The sequence below is a fragment of the Pituophis catenifer genome, unplaced genomic scaffold, assembly GCF_029215685.1.
Source record: "Pituophis catenifer annectens isolate HBS135680 unplaced genomic scaffold, rPitCat1.0.hap2 SCAF_1, whole genome shotgun sequence".
NCBI classification, from domain to species: domain Eukaryota; kingdom Metazoa; phylum Chordata; class Lepidosauria; order Squamata; family Colubridae; genus Pituophis; species Pituophis catenifer.
In genome coordinates, this window is record NW_027256881.1 from 235,264,452 (window position 1) to 235,284,291 (window position 19,840).

Consider the following 19,840-nt stretch of genomic DNA (forward strand, 5'->3'; position numbering starts at 1 on the left):
GTCCATTTTCTGCGTTCCAGAACGGGATTGTAGAGAGGAAGAACTCAACATTACAAACCATGATTAGATGCACATTGGAAGATGCTGGCTTAAGCAAACAATTCTGGTCAGAAGCCTTACATTATTCCAATTACACACAGAATAGAACCTGGTCCAGCATTGTAAATAAGACACCATATGAAATAATGTATAATAGAAAACCAAAATTGGCACACATGCACATATTTGGGGTCACTGCAGACGTACACATACCTAAGCAACTGAGAAGAAAGGGAGAAAACGTGTCCAGAAGACTCAGATTTATGGGATATGAGACAGGTACTAAAGGGTACAGATTCATTGATAGTAATAACAAATTTATAGTCTCCAGAACAGCTGTATTCCATGAACAGGCCAACTGGTCTAAAATACATCTTAATGAAATATTTCCAAGTGACAACAAAGATACAAAATCTCAAGAGAAAGGGACCATAGAAAAGCAAAACATCAACAAATATAAAAACAAAACCAAAACATGGACAAATAGCCAACACAAAATAAAGACAGACACACTAACTAAAAAGGAAGCAAGATATTTGCATGATAACAATAGTAAACCTGAAAAAACAATTAGAAACACCAGAAATCAGATGCCAAATAAATATAAAGACTATATAATGCATATGAATGATGAGTCAAAGACACCTAACACATATGAGGAAGTGTTAAAACTCCCTCGTGAAGAAAAAGAAAAATGGGAATTAGCAATGAAAAAAGAAATGGAAAGCTTACAAGGACTAAATGTATTTACACCTGCAATCGCACCAAAAGATAAAACAATTATTGGTACCAGGTGGATATATAAAATTAAGAACTTAGAGGGAGGCAATACCCTATACAAAGCTAGACTAGTTGCACAAGGTTATGCACAGAAATATCCGGAGGATTACACTGACACGTATTCCCCCACAGTAAGAACCGAGAGTGTAAAAACAGCTCTAGTGGTAGCATCAGCACTTAATCTCGATGTATTCCAATATGACATACAGACAGCGTACCTACACGCAAAACTAGATAAGGAAATATATGTAAGAGCACCCCACAGTCAATACACAAACAGAAATGAGACTTGGTTGTTAAACAAGAGTTTATACGGGTTAAAACAATCTGGTAAACGATGGTATGATTGCTTAGTAAAAGTACTTAAAACCATGGACTTCAATGCCACCACTGCTGATAACTGTTTTTTCGTTAAAAAGGGTGATGATTACATGGAATTTGTATTGATCTATGTGGATGACATTTTATACATAGGAAAACATAAAGAGAGAAGAGAAACCTTTGTAACTAAGCTAAATGAACATTTCTCATTGAAATCTTTAGGCAAAGTAAACAAATATCTTGGTGTTCAAATTAATAAAACAAAAAGAGGATTCAAACTTACTCAGAGAGATAAGATCATAGAGCTTTTAAATAAATGCAATCTAAGTAATGCCAAACCTTGTGATACTCCTATGCAAACTGACTTTCTAAGAAATACTGATGAATCATCCCCTGAATTCAAAGATAACACATTTTATAGATCAGTCATAGGTTCACTTCTTTATATATCTAATTGGACAAGACCAGATATCGCTTTACCCCTCAATTTATTATCCAGACATGTCAGCAAGCCAACAATGTACCACTGGGAAGCTGTTAAAAGAATATTAAGATATCTGAAAAGTACACTAGACTTTTGTTTAATGTCGGAACCTAACGATAATAAAGAACCAAAGCTTACATGTTATGCAGATGCAGACTGGGCTGGAGACACATCATGTAGAAAAAGTACATCTGGTTATATATTCCTCTTAAATGACTGTCCAGTTTACTGGTACACTGGTAAACAAGAATTAGTGGCCACTTCAACGACAGAAGCAGAATATGTTTGTTTATCTAAAGCTGCAAATAACCTTGTATGGTTTAATGATTTGATTTCAGATGTTTGGAAAAAACCTGCTTTACCTTTTATTATGCATGAAGATAATAAAGCAGCTATTTAAATATCCAGATCTGACGCCATTGGACAAAGGTCCAGACACATAGATATAAAATTTAAACATGTGAGACAATTATCTCAGGATGGATTTATTAAAGCTGTGCATTGTGAAACTTCAGAACAATTAGCTGACATATTGACAAAGCCTTTACCTGCCAAGCAGCATAAATACTTAACTTCTAAATTGTATGTTTTGTACTGCCCTGAATCTGAATGTAAATGGTGTTGTGTAACGAATCGGCATTTAGAGGGGGATTTGTCAGATGTAAATGCCTTATTCTATAATGTGTAAATAATATATGAACGGGGTATCAGGGGTTAACTTATTCTTCACTTCTTAATGTATTCATGATTCACCACTCCCACATCTAGCTCCACCCATTGTATATATAAGGAGCTGTTTGCCCCCATTTACTTGCTTCTACCTATGAATATTCAGTGAATATAGAATGCCTATTGTAAATAAAAGGAGATATATTTAAACCTTTAACTCTTACTAAATTTATTGAGTCTGATCCTGAAAAATATTGCAACAGGAATATTTATGCAGCATTTAAAAACTGAATACAAGAAATGTAGCTACAATCTAAAGATGAAGCAATAACATTAGTTGCTTAATAGTTTGTTAACCAGCTTAAAGTTCTGTGTTTTGACCTGGGCTCACTGGAAACATAGGTATCTCCTGTGAGAAGGTATTCCAAGGAAATCAGCACAAAAATGCTCTTTAGCATTTCTCTTACTGAGGATAGACAGGGACTTCCTCTGGTGATATTCACATAAGGCTTTATTGGATTGATAAAGTAGAGAAATTAGACCCATATAATTCTTCTGCTTTTCCTTTTTCTTCCAGGGACCTTCTCCAGGGCTCCTATTACCACTTTGTTCCTCAGGCTGTAGATCATGGGATTCAGCATTAGTGTGAAAACACAGTAGAACAATGAGATGGCTTTTCCCCTTTGCTTGGATGAATTTATTTTATTTATTTATTTATTTTATGCAATTTATATGCCGCCCTATCTCTGAGGACTCAGGGCGGCTCACAACGGTAAAATGCATAATTCCTGCCAATATAAAATTAAAATCCCAATTTAAAACAATTTAAAAATTCATTAAACCGCCCCCCCCCCCCATCAGTTCAGGCTGTGGAACAACCAGATCTTCAAATCGTGGCAGAACGAGTGAAGGTCAGGGGCCATCCAGAGCTCCAAAGGAAGCTGGTTCTAGAGTGTGGGTGCACCCACAGAGAAAGCTCTCCCCCTGGGGGTCGTCAGCCGACACTGCCTGGCTGACTGCACCCTGAGGAGGCCCTGTCTGTGGGAACGCACCGGGCGATTGGGGATTGTTGCTGGCTGCAGGGGGTCCGACAAATATCCCGGGCCTAGGCCATGAAGGACTTTGTAGGTAATAACCAGCACCTTGAACCTCACCCGAAGGGCAACCGGTAACCAATGCAAGTCGCACAGGAGAGGTGTAAAATGGGAGTGTCGGAACACTCCCATCACAACCTGCGCGGCCACATTCTGCACCAGCTGAAGCCTTCGAGTGGTTTTCAAGGGCAGCCCTAGGTAGAGACCGTTGCAGTAGTCAAGACAAGAGGTGACCAGCGCATGAGTAACAGTGGGAGCTGGGATGCAAGTAGGCAAAGATGGTTGTCCCATAGCACAGGATCACCACAGCTAAGTGGGCCTGAGAGATATTGAATTACAATACCTATCCCATTGTAATTCTATGTTTCCATACATCTCTCCCATTGAAATCATATGGTTCCATATAATGATGATTTTGACCTCTGTAGATGCCATATCAGGGGTGGGTTCTACTTGCCTTTACTACCTTTTCACAACAGGATCGCTTCGCTCGCATGTGGGCCTTGCTTCTGTGCATGCGCAGATCGCTGATGACGACATCCGGGGCGGTGGGTGGGGCTCCCTCTGGTTTTACTACCAGTTCTTGTGGTAGTAAGATATGTGCCATATGCTAAATAAATAAATAATGTGGGCTAAGTAGGTGGAGAAAGCTTTGTGCCTTCCATCTGCCAAATGAATATGAAGAATGGTTGAAAAAAATGGACATGAAAGACACCAGCACCAGGAAAAAGGGGTGAGCAGAATGAGGATACCTGCTCCTAGCATCAAAGCATCCCTACTGAAGGTGTTTGAACAAGTCAACTGCTGAACAACTAACAATTCACAACCAAAAATGGTTCATTATCTCCGCCCCCCCTTCCACAAAATGGCAATTGCAGAGTGAACACTGACTGCACCAGGCCACAGAGCCAACATCCAAGTGCCATCTATACACAGAACTATTGTCTCATAACAACATTTAATCACAAGAGATAGCAAATGGTCATGTGCTGGTCGTATGCTATGAAAGCCAACAGGATGAATTTGGTACCTACAAGAGAAATGAACATCTACACAACACAACTGCAAGGAGATGGTTTTGTCATTTGTCAGTACAGCATTTGAGAGATGATTATGGGATATAACACATGTCCAGGAAACACAGGTGGCTCAGGAAGTAATACATTGGGGTGTGAAATGTAGAGAAATGCAGTTTTGTGTTGATTTGCATTAGGAAGTATTAGCAAATAAAAAGACCGGTAATCTGGCAGAGTTCTGAATGTCACATGTTTTTGGAATGCTTCATTGTATTACATGTAATGAAAAGGATCTTAGCTGGGGAAGAGTGGGCAGAATCTAACTCAGTGATAGGCAATCTATGAACTATATAGAACAGCTCCCGAACTCTGTTTTTGCTGGCGGACGGTTGCAGGAAGCTGTCACAGCTGAAAACAGAGCTTGGGAGCCTGTTTTTGCTGGCAGAGTGCTCGGGTCCCTGACATGAGTGACTTTGAGCTGTCCATGCCCACCATGGCCACACCCACCCCAGCCCTCCGAGGTCAAACACAACCCTGATGTAGCTCTCAATGAAATTGAGTTTGACACCCCTGATATAAAATCTCTTTGATCAGTACACTTCATTCTTCCTTCTCTCTTTCTCCCACAGTACCTGTGTTTCCTAGCTAAAATTTAATCAAATCAAATTATAGATTGCAGGAACTATGAACCTTGCCTCTGCATTTATAAATTATGATTTATATCTTAGAGGATTGTGTAAAGTCATTCTCATTAATTAAATCATAATTAAGGAAAGCCTGTGTCCCTGTGTTGTGTGAATCTAGACAAATTGAGAATTAAATTCTTATTTGGATAATATTTTGATAGGGATATTTCATGCAATGAATATATGATTACTTAAGGACCTTCAGATGGACCATTAATTATGACCACTTAGTTGTTCATATTACTTTTTATGGATCAGTTTGGCTATATTTTCTGATTTCACAGATAAATAAGGTGTTTTTGGAATCACATAAGATATATGTATAAAATTTTGGAGAGATTATAAAATCCCAATAATAAATGCATAGACATCGAAGCTTGCCAATTAGAAAAGAATTAAAGAAGTACACAAAAACAAGATCCATGTATACAGAGTTCTATTAATTTTGGCAAACTAAAGGACGCTCTTCAAAATAGATTACCAGATAATATAAAGGTAAATTAAATATTGTTCGTTTAATTGCTTGTTTAATTCTTTGAGAATTTAATTAAAATATTTGATATGTCTTTAGCTAGATTTAAAAAATAATAATATATATATTAAAAACAAATGATGTACACATTTTGAGATGGACTCCCATTTCTTGGTCTCTTTAGTCACCTGCCACTAGTGGTGTATCATCTGTAACATACAGTGGGATATCTAGCTAAACCTTTTGTATATCATTTTCCTAAATGGACACACTTTCCAATTATTATAAAACAATATTTCTTCCTTTCCAAATCTGTATACGGCCAAGTGATTTTGACACAGCATCTTTCACCTCCTTGTTCCTCAGGCTGTAGATCAGAGGGTTGAACATGGGGATTACAATCGTGTAGAACAATGAGGCCCATTTGTCTTGGTCCATGGAATAGCTGGAGCTGGGCCGAAAGTACATGAAGAGTATTGTCCCGTGGTATATCCCAACAGCTGTCAGGTGAGAGGCGCAGGTGGAAAATGCTTTATACCTACCCTCAGCAGAGTGCATTCTCAGGACTGTACCCAAAATATAAGCATAGGATACAAGAATCATTCCAATGCTGATTCCTTCAATGCAGCCAACGAAGGCAAATATCACTATCTCACTGATGTAGGTATCAGAGCAGGAGAGAATGAGCAGTGGAGGTTCATCACAGAAGAAATGATTGATAATGTTAGATCTGCAGAATGACAGTCGAAATGTACAAGAAGTATTTATCGTTGCATTTACTACCCCTATAAAATATGCAACGGTCATCAGTTCTTGACAGGTCCTTTTGGACATAATGATTGAATAGAGAAGTGGATTGCAAATGGCCACATACCTATCATAGGCCATTAAAGCCAACAAAAGACACTCGACATTTGCAAACAAGGCAAATACAAGCAGTTGCATAATGCAACCATTGTATGAAATCTTTTTAGTTTCAGCATAGAAATCAAGCAGCATTTTAGGAGCAATGGCTGAGGAGTTACAGAGGTCAGCAAAGGAGAGGTTACCCAGGAAAAAATACATGGGGTTGTGAAGATGGGGCTCAGCACAGATCAACAAAATCATCCCAAGATTCCCAATTACTGTAACAAGATAAACTAAGAAGAAGATGATAAAAAGAGTGAACTGCATTTTAGGATTATCTGTGAATCCCATAAGAATGAATTCCGTTATGACGGTCTGATTTCCTTTATCCATGATCTTTCACAATGGAGGCTGGATCCAGGATGAGAGATAAATCCAGAATTCCCTTCTGTTTATATCCTGGGAAAGAAAGCAGCACGTTGAAAGTATTTCATCAGTATAGCTTTTATTTGAAAACAATTCTGAAACTGAAATATTGTTACTATAAACTCTGTACTAGCTATTATAATGCCAATCAATAAGATTTCATCAATACAAATCATTTAGAAAATTCTGCCTATACAGTTTACAATATTCAAACACAAAATTAGATCTTTAAAATGATTACTATTTGCAGGAAATTTTATTCTCATAACAACGTTCTTTAAGTTTGAACTTCTAAATATCAAACTGAAGATAAGTTTTCCTTTAGCTGAGATGGAAAACAAGAGTTCTGGATATTAAAGTTATGAATGTTGTTAAGTCAATCACATTTGTTGTGAAAGTTGTATCACACAAAAATATGTAAGTGTGGAATTAAGTCCCAATAAATATTTCAATATTTCAGTATTATGAATGAATTTGACTTTGGCAAGCCTCAGTTGCCAATTGGCGCATAGTCAAAGCATTCTAAGTTATTTTTTAGTGTCAAATTCTTATACAAATTCAATACAAAAAGTCCTATATGATGGTAAAACATGTGAAATCCACTTATTTTTTTATTTTTAACTTTAGTTTGTATTGTTATTAATAAATAACTTACCAGGAATATTTCAAATGTTTCTTTCCTTACTTTCAGATTCTACAAGTAGAAGGAGAAAGCTTAAATGCTATTTAATGCCATCTGGGATATTGTCCCCTGATATTCTCAGCTGCCAAGTTCTTGGGAATTGTTGTATCTGCTAATAAATGTGAGTGTGTGTGTGTGTGTTTATTTGTTTGTATGTATGCACCCATCATTCTATTCCCTTTTGGAGTCAGTAGTGCTATACAAAAGGAATAAGAAATGGTACGCTAAATGATTTGAAGAGATGAAATAAGAAGTAGAAAAGAAAATCTAGTTTACACCAATATCATTCATTGCACCTCTGCACACCTTTCTTTCCCTGAAAATCATTCTTATTTCCGTCATATGATTCTTCCATTTCACATATTATATTTTGTTTTTTACATTTATCTTCTCCCTGTTTTGAGGATTGTATCGACTCTAATGATGATTATCTTGGTCTTCCTCCAGTGGTGGGTTGCCCCCGGTTTGCTACCGGTTTGAACTGGTAGTAAAACTGGCGGGAGGCTCCACCTACTAACCCTGACATCATCAAAACGCTTCTGCGCATGCACAGAGGCTTCTGCGCTTGCACGCAGCCCCGCTTCAAACTGGTAGTAAAGGTAATGTCTTCCTCTCATTCCCAACCATTTTACCCTTTCTTATATATATGTTTTGCAATCTGACCTTTATTCATTTTTTCAAGAGGACCAGACCACTTCATTTACGTCTTTTATACTGGTCACTCGCTCATATTATTTAGCACTCATTTATTTCTGACAGTTGCTTCTTGTTTTATCACCCGTTAAGTATCCCATTCTCATTGCATTCAACTTCCTGCTATGTCTCTCCTGAGATACCCAACTCTCACTTCCAAATTAAAAAAAAAGTGGGCAAAAGCACATCATGCACTCATCCATATCTTTCAATAAATATTCATTCCTTGTAAAGGACCATATGCCACCTACTATCTTTCTGCTATCATTTTCATAGCCATCCACTTTCTCTTGCTTTGTAAAGAGGCTCCCAATTTCTTTCCCATAAATTCATCTGCTTCCTTGCGGTTTTCACCGTGCATGTATAATGTGCCATCAATCACTCCTTTTACCCAAATGTGCACAAACATTTTTTCATACTGCTCATTGCATCGTGCAGTTTGCTGCAATAATTCAATCTCTCAGTCAGCAATATGGCATCATCTGCATTCACATACATTTATGGGCCCATCTCAAATATATCATAGCAGTGATGCTTATACATTTATGTATAAATACATTGAACAAGTAAGAGAACATCACACGTTTTTGTCCTAGTTTCTATTTTCTTCTTCCTAGTATTTTCTTGCTAGTGCATGGTCCTTTATTATGATTATTATTTGGATCAACCAAGTGTTGATTCATTGATTGTGACAGGAATTGACTGACCAGCTTGTTACCCAAGGCTGACTTTGTGGGCTATGAGAAAAGGTGATCGGCCCAAGGTCACCCACCCAGTTTTCATGCCTAGGGCTGTTGAATCACCTATTAAGATATTTATTTATCTTATTCTAACTTATTTATCTTTTTTTCTAACTTATTCTAACAATTTCTGACCTCCTATTCTCATATTCAGGAAAACTTTCCCATAAATCAAGCTTAACCACTTCATCATAAACTTTCTCTAAAGTTTTCTGCACAAAAAAAATTCTGTTTTGTATTTTTGTATTTATGTTTTTGTTTTTTGTTTGTTTAAAAATTAATAAAATATGAATAAAAAAAACTTTCTCTAAATTGATAATATTTCTCAATGGCCTGCTGAAGAGCAAAAATCTGATTTGCACATCCCCTGCCTGGTATGAAATATTCTACTTCTCAAATGTTGCTCATTGTCACCTTGATTATCCTTTCAGTCAAAATCCTGACAAACAGTTACAGTTTCACCTGGGTAAAGGTACACCCTACAGCAGAAATATCTTCTGTGACGAGCCTGCCTGATGCATACCTCTGAAAATATCAGGGATGTGTGCTCCTTCCCAGGGTGAAAAGTACAAGTACAGACTGTCTCACTATATTTATTATTGATAGTGGTCAATACTTTCACAGGTGTGGCTGGCCAATACAGCATTATGTCTGTTTTGCTGTTAAGACAGGAAGGGCAATTTTTAAAAATATAAACCATCTACAAAGGAATGTCTTATAAACCAGTTGCAGAAGAATGCTTTGCATAAAGCTTGTGTACAAAGCACTCCTTCAAAGCTTTGCATTGCCCTCATTCTTCTCTCCATTTCATCTGCCTCACCGAACACCAGTCCTGTGATCAGGCTAAGAGTAAAGACTGACTCAGTATCACCCGGTGAATATATTTATTCAATTATAGTCTAAAACCTTAATCGCATGCTGGATCTTATTCAGCTACTTCTTAGAGAAATAGCTACGGTTTTAGGTCCTCAATTACAGGGTTTAACTGCATATATAGGCTGTACACCGCCCTGAGTCCTTTGGGAGAAGGGCGGTATAGAAATAAAATAATAATAATAATAATTATTATTATTATTATTATTATTATTATTATTATTATTATTATTATATATTGTTTATAATGAACAAGTACATATTTATACATCATCAGAGAGAATGGAAATTTGCATAAAATATGGTTATGTTCATTTAATTTGGGAGAGAGCAAGATAAAATTTAATTTGGAAACAATTCTTCTAATTTAAATTGAAATATAATAATCTCATGATAATGAGAATTCTGTTCTCAGGGAAGTTGTATATCTACTCAGTGTACTATCCAGGCACAAACTATTGATAGGGAACTTCATGGAAACCAGCTACTTTATATGTTTTTTCAGCCTCAAACCTGGCCTGGGAAGTTCTTCAAATACCAGATGCTATCAAATACAGGTAGGATCCCTGACAGGTAGAGCTCATGGCCAATCTGTATTAAATACATGGAGGCTACAGGTGAGATCATCCTGTGTAATTTCACTTCACTGCCATGTTTTCTTTTTTTTTGGAAGTGTTATTTGTAATTTAGTTATAATGCAACAGCAGGTTTCCAGTTGACCAGAAGAAGATAGACTTATTTTTCCAACATCAATGTTGAAAGACAATGTTGAAAGACAACTTGTATTAAGTTGATGAGATTGCTCTGATAGCTGAAGCTGCAAATGGTTAATCTGCAAGCTAAAATAAAAGTTAAGAAGCACCGTGAAAAAAAATGGGACTAAGATTAAAGATAAAGAAGAACAAACTAATGACATTGGGTACAGTAAAACTTAGGCTTGACAATAAAGATATTGAATTAATTGATAGCTTCTGTCTTTTAGGATTTACCATCAATAATAAAAGAACCATCAATAATAAAAGAGAAATATGTCACAAACTAGCACTATGTAGGGTAGCAAGGAAGGCCTTGGAAACATTCTTCAGTATGTTTATACCTACAAAGATAAGAATCATGCATTTAATATTTTTTTGTGACACTTTATGGAGGTGAAGGTTGAACTTTGAAGACATAGCATACAAGGAATGTTTCTACTTTTGAATTTTGGTTTTGGAGAAGATTCCTGAGAATACCATGGATAGATAAGAAAACAAACAAATGGATAATGCAACAAATCAATCCAGAGGTTTGGAAAACATGGAAGGAAAGGAAAGAAGGAAATGAGCCAAGTGGATCGATTTGATTACACTAGTGATAGATGTACTACTGGAAAACCTAAACCTAAAAACTAAGTCAGGACAGATCATCCTGGAGAAGGTTCATCTATGTGCTTGCTAAGAGTTGTCACTGACTTATGACACGTAATCAAACAATCAATCAATGAAGAGTCAATGAAGTCTTTAAAGCAGTTGTGGATGTTATCTCTGTCCTGTAAACTTAATAGACTCCCCCACACACAGAGGAACACAAGCAATTAGGAAAATAATTTTCCTGTTCCTTTGAAAATTCATTTAGCAACAGTAGAAGTAGCATATTACCCTTGATAATAAACTTAAAAAAATAGTTGAGGTTTACCACCAGGGAATCAGTTGTTTGGATCATAAGGATCTTCTATAAAAAAGACTATCACAATGACCCACTAATCTAATCTAACTATCCAAGATGTTTGCTACATTTCAGAATATTTCTACCATTATTTCGTTTGGACAAGAAGAGCTGTCTCCAGATAATGTCAGCAAATAGTGTAATCATATGTTCAGGTATCTGAAAATACTTTCAATCTTTTCAATTCCTAGCTTGTAAATCAGAATGTCATGGAATGTTTTGCCATTTTTGTTGTTGAAATTATGATATATCTACTACACAATTTGCCAAGGAAAGTACTGGTTCAAAATTGATACGTTAGAATAGACTTGTTAGATATTTGGGAATATGGTTAATGGCAAAATACACTACGATAAAAGAAGATAACTACAACACTTTGAAAGGTTTGCTATACATAGGTCTGTTTCATCATTGTGTGCCTAGGAAGCCACACTACAAGCAGAAGCAAAATGGATTGTATATTGATGAAGTGTAAGAATTCCCTATCTGAAAGAACTTGCCCAAAATTCTATAGAAAAGAATGCATGCACAGGACTGCTAGAGAAGAGCTGATCATCAGTTGTTATAAAATTCAGTACCAATAATATGCTTCTGATTATCAGTTGCTACAGTCCTCATAATCTGAGTATCACACTAGTATCTGTTTGACTACTGTAAAAACAGAATGATATGCTAAATAAGTTTTTAACACTCATTCAGCAAGAGCTTTTTGACCTTCATTGCTACATTAATGCAGAAATGGAAATGTAGAAAAATTGTATAGATATGTACCACTATAAATGATTTAAGACTGAGATACTGCTAAATGACTTCTCATGTCAAGTTTCTTCTGTCCTTAAATATTACTTAGGGCCTTTCCATGCTGCCTGGTTAAAATGCTGTCTGCTAGACCTTGAACCCTCAGTACTGCTCCCAATCCTGCCTCTGTAAACACTGTTCTGGGTTGCCACTAAATAACGGTGTCTTCATTTTATGCAACAATTGTTCAGGAAATTAACTGGTAGATTCCCCTGGCTTTGTTTCCCATCCTTCCTGCCAAGCACCATGAATCATAATCTTTACAAGGATTGAGGCTGTACTGGGGAGGAATTGAGGTTTGACAGATAACTTGAATGGCAGGTTGAACCATCTGTCAAAATTCACTTTGGCTTGCAAGTGTTTTGGGTCGGTACATTGGAAATGAGTTTGGCTAACAGATGAGCAGTTGTCTTCCATTGCCATTGCCAGTTAGCTATTATCAGGTTTATTTTGAAGCTAAGTTAGGGTATGTGCCACAGAGCATTAAAAGTGTGCTCAAAATAAACCTCACAGCAGATCATCGCTGTGGATGACACAGCAGAAACAAAGCTGGTTTCACTTCTCAGGCTTCCCCCAGTGATGGACCCTCTTTCAAAGCCAAGACTTCTGGTTCAGTTTGGGGAGAGTGCAGTTTGAAAGAACCACAAACTCCTTCTTCCCCAATCAAAAAGTCCTTGGAGAATAGAATCCAGGGAGTGGCAGGAGAATAGTATGAGTGTATCAACCTAGAATGATCAATAGGTGTTTAGTAATCTCACCTGCCAAGTGTGGATCCATTTTCCAAGAGTTATTTGGCTTCACCACCCGTTGAATGATCAATGAAGTGTCTTAGATTGTATCCATAGTAAAATTATCATGCTTCCTGCTTCAGAGGAAAATACTATTTTTAAGAGCAGAAAATCTAAGGCTGGGTTAATGCTGCCTGTGATATTGGTTGGAGATAAGATAAAAACAGTATCATGGGGAATATATCAGAAAAAGGATTGTTGAGGAATATTTTCCTCATGATTAAGTCTAAAGGTCTTTGCTCTGATTCATTATACATCCTGATGTTTTGCGTTATCAGTGACAGCTAAGAAGCTTTATCTGCAGAGCCTTGGACAAGATACGGATCCTTATAAAATATCCTTTTTTATATATTACAGATCTGATGCCACTGAAGAAACAGATACTAGTCTTTCAACAGTTTTTAATTACTGAAGAGAAATGATTGAAGAAAACCACACAAAGGTGACTGAATTTGTTTTTGTAGGTTTAGTGGATAGTCCAAAAATGGAGCTACTCTCTTTTATTGTGATACTAATTATCTATTTAATTACACTGACTGGCAATCTGGGGATGATCATATTAATCAGGATAAGCTCTCAGCTCCAGAGCCCTATGTATTTCTTCCTCAGTCATTTGTCTTTCTTAGATTTTGGATATTCTTCAGCCATTGCCCCTAAAATGCTAGCTAACATACTGGCAGACAAGAAAAGCATTTCATATGCTAATTGTGCTGCACAGATGTATTTTTTCATTTTCTGTGCAAGTACTGAGTGTATCCTCCTGGCAGCGATGGCGTATGATCGGTACATGGCTATCTGTAATCCTCTCCTCTATGTGGTTACCATGTCTCCCAAAGTGTGCACTGTGCTGGTGGCTGGATCTTATCTCATTGGCTTGGTGAATGCAGTGACACAAACAGCTTCTACCTTTCAGCTCTCTTTTTGTGGCTCCAATGTCATCAACCATTTTTTCTGTGATGTTCCCCCATTGCTATCTCTTTCTTGTACTGACACAAGCATCAATGAAATGGTGCTCTTCATTTTTGCAACAATCCTGGGTATATTTACTTCAACAGAAATTATGGTGTCATATGCATTCATCTTGACAGCAATCCTGCGGATTAATTCATCTGAGGGGAAACAAAAGGCTTTTTCAACATGTGCCTCCCACCTGACAGCTGTAACCATCTTCTATGGAACAACTGTCTTTATGTACCTGCGCCCAAGTTCCAGCTATGTTCTGGATCAGAATAAATGGGCCTCCGTCTTCTATACCATAGTGATTCCAATGCTGAATCCTTTGATCTATAGCCTGAGGAACAAGGAAGTAAAAAATGCCTTGAGAAGGAGGCAGGCACTGGAGATGGCTTTCTTAAAGGGCATGAGACGTTTATGAAGGCTGACAAATAGAAGCATTTTATCTAAGCGTATGATCTAATGTGCCACTCTGTTTAAAGTGAATTTGTCTATATGGAAGGTATTCTTCAAAGCAGGAAACTAATTTGAGCAGGCTTTTTATTTTAACAGCAGCAATAACAACAAAAAATATTTGAGGACGTACAGCATAAGGGAAAAAGATCTAACTTTTTCTAGCTCTACATCCTATCAGTATAGCCAAGAATGTATGCATCTAGACAGAGGGACAAAAGCAGGAGAAAACTCTGAGATTACCAACCTCATAAACAAAAGCAGAGGGAATGAAAGTCAAGTTCACAACAAATCCTTAACTACCTGCACTCCACCTCCTGCTTTTCGTGGCCTCCTGTGCTGATTCACAACTCCCATAATCTCTTGAAGAACACTCTGTCAATCTGTAGGCAAAGACTTCGTGAGTCCATCTGCCAATGTTTCTTCTTATGGGCAGTACCTGTTTAACAAATCCCTTTTCTTAAAGCAACTCCCACAAAGTCATACTTAATGTAGCTGCACTTGGGTTTAGTATTCTCATTCGGGACACTTGATTATTCATTGATAGTTCTCAAACAAGAGTGTTGGGTTTGGCTCCTCTTTCCCAAAGTTCATATCATATGGTTTCTTGGCACACTTATGGAGGTGCATACTTTGCTTTTTGCTCATCCAGTTGATTGCTCTATCTCCAGGTAGATGCATTGTCCACAAGTAGAATGACATCTTTTGCTCAGTCTGCACCAGGGGTGGGTTCTACTTACCTTTACTACCGGTTCGCCACAGGATTGCGTGCACACGCTCGCGCCTTGCTTCTGCGCATGCCCAGAAGCTTCTGAACATGCGCAGATCACCGATGATGACATCTGGGGTGGTGGGTGGGGCCTCACACCAGTTTTACTACCGATGGTTCTTGCGTCCGAACCAGGGGCAACCCACCAGTGGCCTGCACCCATGTAGTCAAGAAATGAATGCTTGAATTTCTGAAAAGAAAAACAGAATGTTGTGGCTCTGAAGTTAGCAGGCAGAATGAAAAGCAAAGGGGAAACTCTCAACTTTCTATCTATGCCCCATTACTCCCTATAGGCAACTGCCAAAGAATCAGTTCCATTGAAATCACATTTACAAGACTTAATTAATTGTAGATTGAAATGAAATGGTATTAAATGAATTTGCTTGAATTTGCAATTGCACCAAAACCATATGATTGAATAAACTAGGCTGTTTTTTAAAAAATTATATATTAGAGAGTGGCAAAAAATATGATTTTGTTTTGTAGTACCTCTCGCCAAAACCTGTCCTTATGCAGAATGAAAGAAAAAAGGTAGTTATTTTGCATATTCTGTTTAGTGGACTGAATTTAGTTTCTTGAACAGAGATTTCATTGGCAAATAAGATTATAATACATATTAACTTATGCATTGCCCAGATTCATTTTTGATGAGATGGGCAGCTGTACACATTTGATAAACAAAGAAACAAATCTTTGTGCTAGAATTAAAAAATAATTGGCCAGCAATCATATTCACTTACTAATGGAGAACTATATCTCATCTTCATGGTTTTAATAATGGGATAACAGAACATATTGGATAGAATATCATCTATTACTCTGGATTCTATGAACTCTGAACAGGAACCTATTTAAGGAGCAGTGATGTTCTTTTTCTTGTTCTCAGTGCAGTCTAGAACACATGTCCCAACCTTGGCAACTTTAAGACTTGTGGACTTCAACTCCCAGAAGCAAAGCTGGCTGAGGAACTCTGGGAGTTGAAGTCCACAAGTCTTAAAGTTGTCAAGGTTGGAGACCCCTAGTCTAGAATGTTTCTCAAAAGCTGGTTTTTCAGAGGTCAGTACGATGGAATTTGATTTGTGTTGTGGGTAAGCATTTCAGAGAAATTATCAACTTTTTAAGCTCAATTATAAACCTATTTCCATTCATTAAGGGCACTGTTTGATTCAAGCCTACATCTTTTGTTACAAAGAACACTATGGTAATGTTCATCCAATGCAGCAGAAGACATATGCAAAGATGTATGTTTCATAGGAAAAATGACAAGTTACCATTGTAAAATGCAGCTGCTTTAGAATTAGCTGTTAAAGATATATTCTTTTTTTTAAAAAAATCTTCCTTTCTAAGACATATTAAATTTTAAGTGGCTAGGAATTATGTTATAAATAATTCTATGATGCCAAAATTGCCTTTCCTTCTTCTTTTACTAAAATCCAAGCCTACTACAGAACAAAGCAAGCAATTTTATTATCAAATTATAATTTAAAGAAACCGGCATAATAAAATATATATGAACCATTAATTACACAAGCTTAAGATAATGGTAAAAATGATTGTTTACCTATCTATCAAAGCAAACAAGAGAAAGATTTAAGGACCAAGTCTGAAATGGAGTTCAAAAAGTTGGGGGTGGGGGGCGGTGGTTATGATTGTTTATATTCATCCAGTAATTTACATTTCTTGCTGGGCGGTCAATATAGCAAAATATTAAAATATTCTCAATTTTAATTCTTTTTTTTTTATTGAAAAAGTTTTACAAATACATTTTCTCCCCAATTTCCCCCCAACCCTCCCTAACCCCCCCTAACCCTCCCTAGCCCCCCCTAACCCTCCCCTCCCCCCAGGACTTCCATAAAACATAATCCAAATCAAAATCACATTTTATAAAACTTGAACCCCTCCTCCCCCTGTTTATTTTTCACATCTTCATAAAATTCAATTATTCTGTCCCTATATAATACTTTCAGTTAAAAGCTATCTGATATTTCCTAGTTTGATATTTATTCTGCACATAATCTATCCACTTTTTCCATTCCCATTCATAAGTCTCTTGTGTTCGATCTTTTAAATATGCTGAGATCTTCGCCATCTCTGCAAAACTGGCCATCTTCAAAGTCAATTCTTCAATAGTGGGCGGATAATATTGTCAGAATATCAAAAGCCCAGTTTTACAGCTCATTTTTCAGAGCATCTTACTCTTTTGACAAACATGTCACTTCATCCATACTATTGATTCTATTTACTACTTCCCAAAATAAATTATATTTCTTTGTGGAATTCTTGCTTGTCATTTTTCCTTGGAGTGTTGTTATGATTTCGATTATGAGGGTGTTTCAGCCTTGTCCATTTTAAGATGCATAGATTTCAGCTCCCAAAATTCTGCAGCCAAAACATTGGGTCACTACAGGGGCAAAAATGTCCTCATCTCCTAAAGAGATTAGAAGAGAGGAAATCCTATTCTGTACCAATCAAAGAGAATATTTGTAGCTCAGGCTTGAATTGTAGTCCTTGGTGGTTGGTTTTTTTGTAGATGTTTCATTACCCAGTTATGTAATATCAAGAATTCCACAATTCTATTCTGTGTTTAAAAGAATGGAAGAACATTTATTTCCAACTCATTTCATTTGGGCTACGGGAAAGGAACAGCAAGCCATCAAGCTATCATTTCCCTTATAGACCTGGAAGCTTAAGAACTAGAAAGCAGAAGGCCAAAAGATCTGTACAATAAGGAAATGTAGAAGAAAGAAAGAAAGAAAGAAAGAAAGAAAGAAAGAAAGAAAGAAAGAAAGAAAGAAAGAAAGAAAAAAGCTTTGCAGCAATTTCAATAATGAGCTTAAACTTTTGTGTGCATATAAGTATGGATGATAAGACACAGACCCTTTGAATTCCTGGGAGGGAGCACAGCCCACAGGCTAAGACCCCATTCTAGACTGATGTCATCACACTCTTACAAGCACCAACATGACAGAGCATATTTAATATTGTTGAGATACCCTAAATTTCATTCAGAGTATCTTCCAGTTCTCCATATTGCACTAAATGTCAGATATTGCCTGCATATGATGCACCAGAGACTAGAAGGGGTTAAGTCTTTACAGACATCACATGTGACTATATAGCCAATGAACTCTATTATTGGACTCTTACCTAGAAACCACTTGGATATCTCCCCTTTTTTTTTCTCTCTCTCTCATCTATCTCTCAGCGAGACAACACGTGAACTTCTCTCTCCTCTCAACATCTGAGTCATACAGTTAGGGTAAAAATGCAACAGGACACCCTGTTCATTATTGTATGCATGTATATATTTGTAAATAATAAAACAACCTTTTGAACCTGAAGCTGTATTGACCAAATAACTTCCTCATAGAAGCAAATGAGCACGACCATCAATATATATCTGATACTAAAAATAACTAAAACTTCATTTCTATGGTTTTTGCCTTCTATTTGAGTTATTTACTTCTAGTTTGGAGTCACATGCTATGTTTTCTTGTTGATTAGGGTGACTGAGTGTTGAAAATGCTTTAATGTTTCATTTTTGAGCTACCTAAAATCTACTGCGAGTCACTTACACATATACACTTACAGACACACTTGTACACCCTGCCAATAAACAGTACTGACCATTCTCTATCCATTTGCTGAACCACATCAGAACATCTGCCTTCCTTTCCCATATGTCAGAAGAAGCAGATTTAAAAAAATCGGGATGAAATGGATTAAACGGTAGCTCCACTGGAAAGAGAAGGCTTCAGGTGAGGGGGATAAAGGATAAATTTTTAGTGAAGCAGCCTCTCCCAAACTGACTTTCAAAGGCACCCAGCCCTTTGCCCCTCCTGCCTATATAGTAAGTAATTCCTTTGTTTTCAACAGCTTGTGTTCTTATCAGCTAATAGAAGATTCCATTTGCAAGTAATTATTAGGAGAAAATTAAACCTCCTATGGAAAATAGGAAAGTGATGAAATATTTCCATATTACTTTAGATCCATTTAGATTTGAAAATACTTGAAAAGCAGGAGAGGTATGCTGCAGGTCCCTTCTGCTAAGGAATGTCATCCTGTGGGATCCAGAAGTTGTGCTTTTTCTGCTGTGGCTCACGTACTCTACAACATCATTCCTCCCCCTAAGGTGAGGTTGGCCCCATCCCTGTTATCCTTCCAGAAAGCCCTTAAAACGTGGTCTTTGCACAAGGAGCCTGCAAGGTGGTTTTACACAGTTAAATGATTGTTATTCTCCTGTGATCTTGGCTTTTTTAATGTTTTTATTTTGATCATTTTATTTTGGTGTTTTAAGATTAATTATGTTGTTTTAATTGTTGCTGTGTTTGGATGCTGTGCAGACTCACATTATGTGAGTGGTCATATAAATTTAAATAAACAGATAAATAAAATTGTTATTAACTCAAGATGGGGGGGCATCCTCCTCTCTCCCTTCCTTATATTTGCGCACTGCCATACCTAAGCAGACTTGTGGAAACTTATAGACTAATAATTAAATCATTCACAAATTAATAAAATATATTCAGTAAAAGGCGAAAGATTTATACGAT

The 19,840-nt window shown here is 37.0% G+C and overlaps 2 protein-coding genes across 2 annotated transcripts; one reads left to right on the forward strand and one right to left on the reverse strand.

Moving 5' to 3' along the window:
* Window positions 1-5,843: 5,843 nt before the first annotated feature.
* Window positions 5,844-6,800, reverse strand: LOC139327483 (olfactory receptor 5AR1-like). Its single transcript, XM_070957322.1, has one exon. The coding sequence runs from the start codon at window positions 6,798-6,800 to the stop codon at window positions 5,844-5,846; it is 957 nt and encodes a 318-aa protein (XP_070813423.1).
* A 6,729-nt stretch (window positions 6,801-13,529) lies between these two features.
* On the forward strand, window positions 13,530-19,003 carry LOC139310432 (olfactory receptor 5AR1-like). The gene is made up of 2 exons (XM_070934590.1): window positions 13,530-14,436; window positions 18,927-19,003. Exons 1-2 carry the CDS (start codon window positions 13,530-13,532, stop codon window positions 19,001-19,003), a joined length of 984 nt encoding a protein of 327 aa, XP_070790691.1.
* The last annotated feature ends 837 nt before the right edge of the window (window positions 19,004-19,840 follow it).

Bases quoted from the DNA above. Each gene is read 5' to 3' on its own strand.
- LOC139327483 (XM_070957322.1), bottom strand. From the start codon at position 6,800: ATGGATAAAGGAAATCAGACCGTCATAACGGAATTCATTCTTATGGGA.
- LOC139310432 (XM_070934590.1), top strand. From the start codon at position 13,530: ATGATTGAAGAAAACCACACAAAGGTGACTGAATTTGTTTTTGTAGGT. The intron at 14,437-18,926 runs GGAGGCAGGCAC...CATTCTCTATCC, and splicing joins AGTAAAAAATGCCTTGAGAA to ATTTGCTGAACCACATCAGA.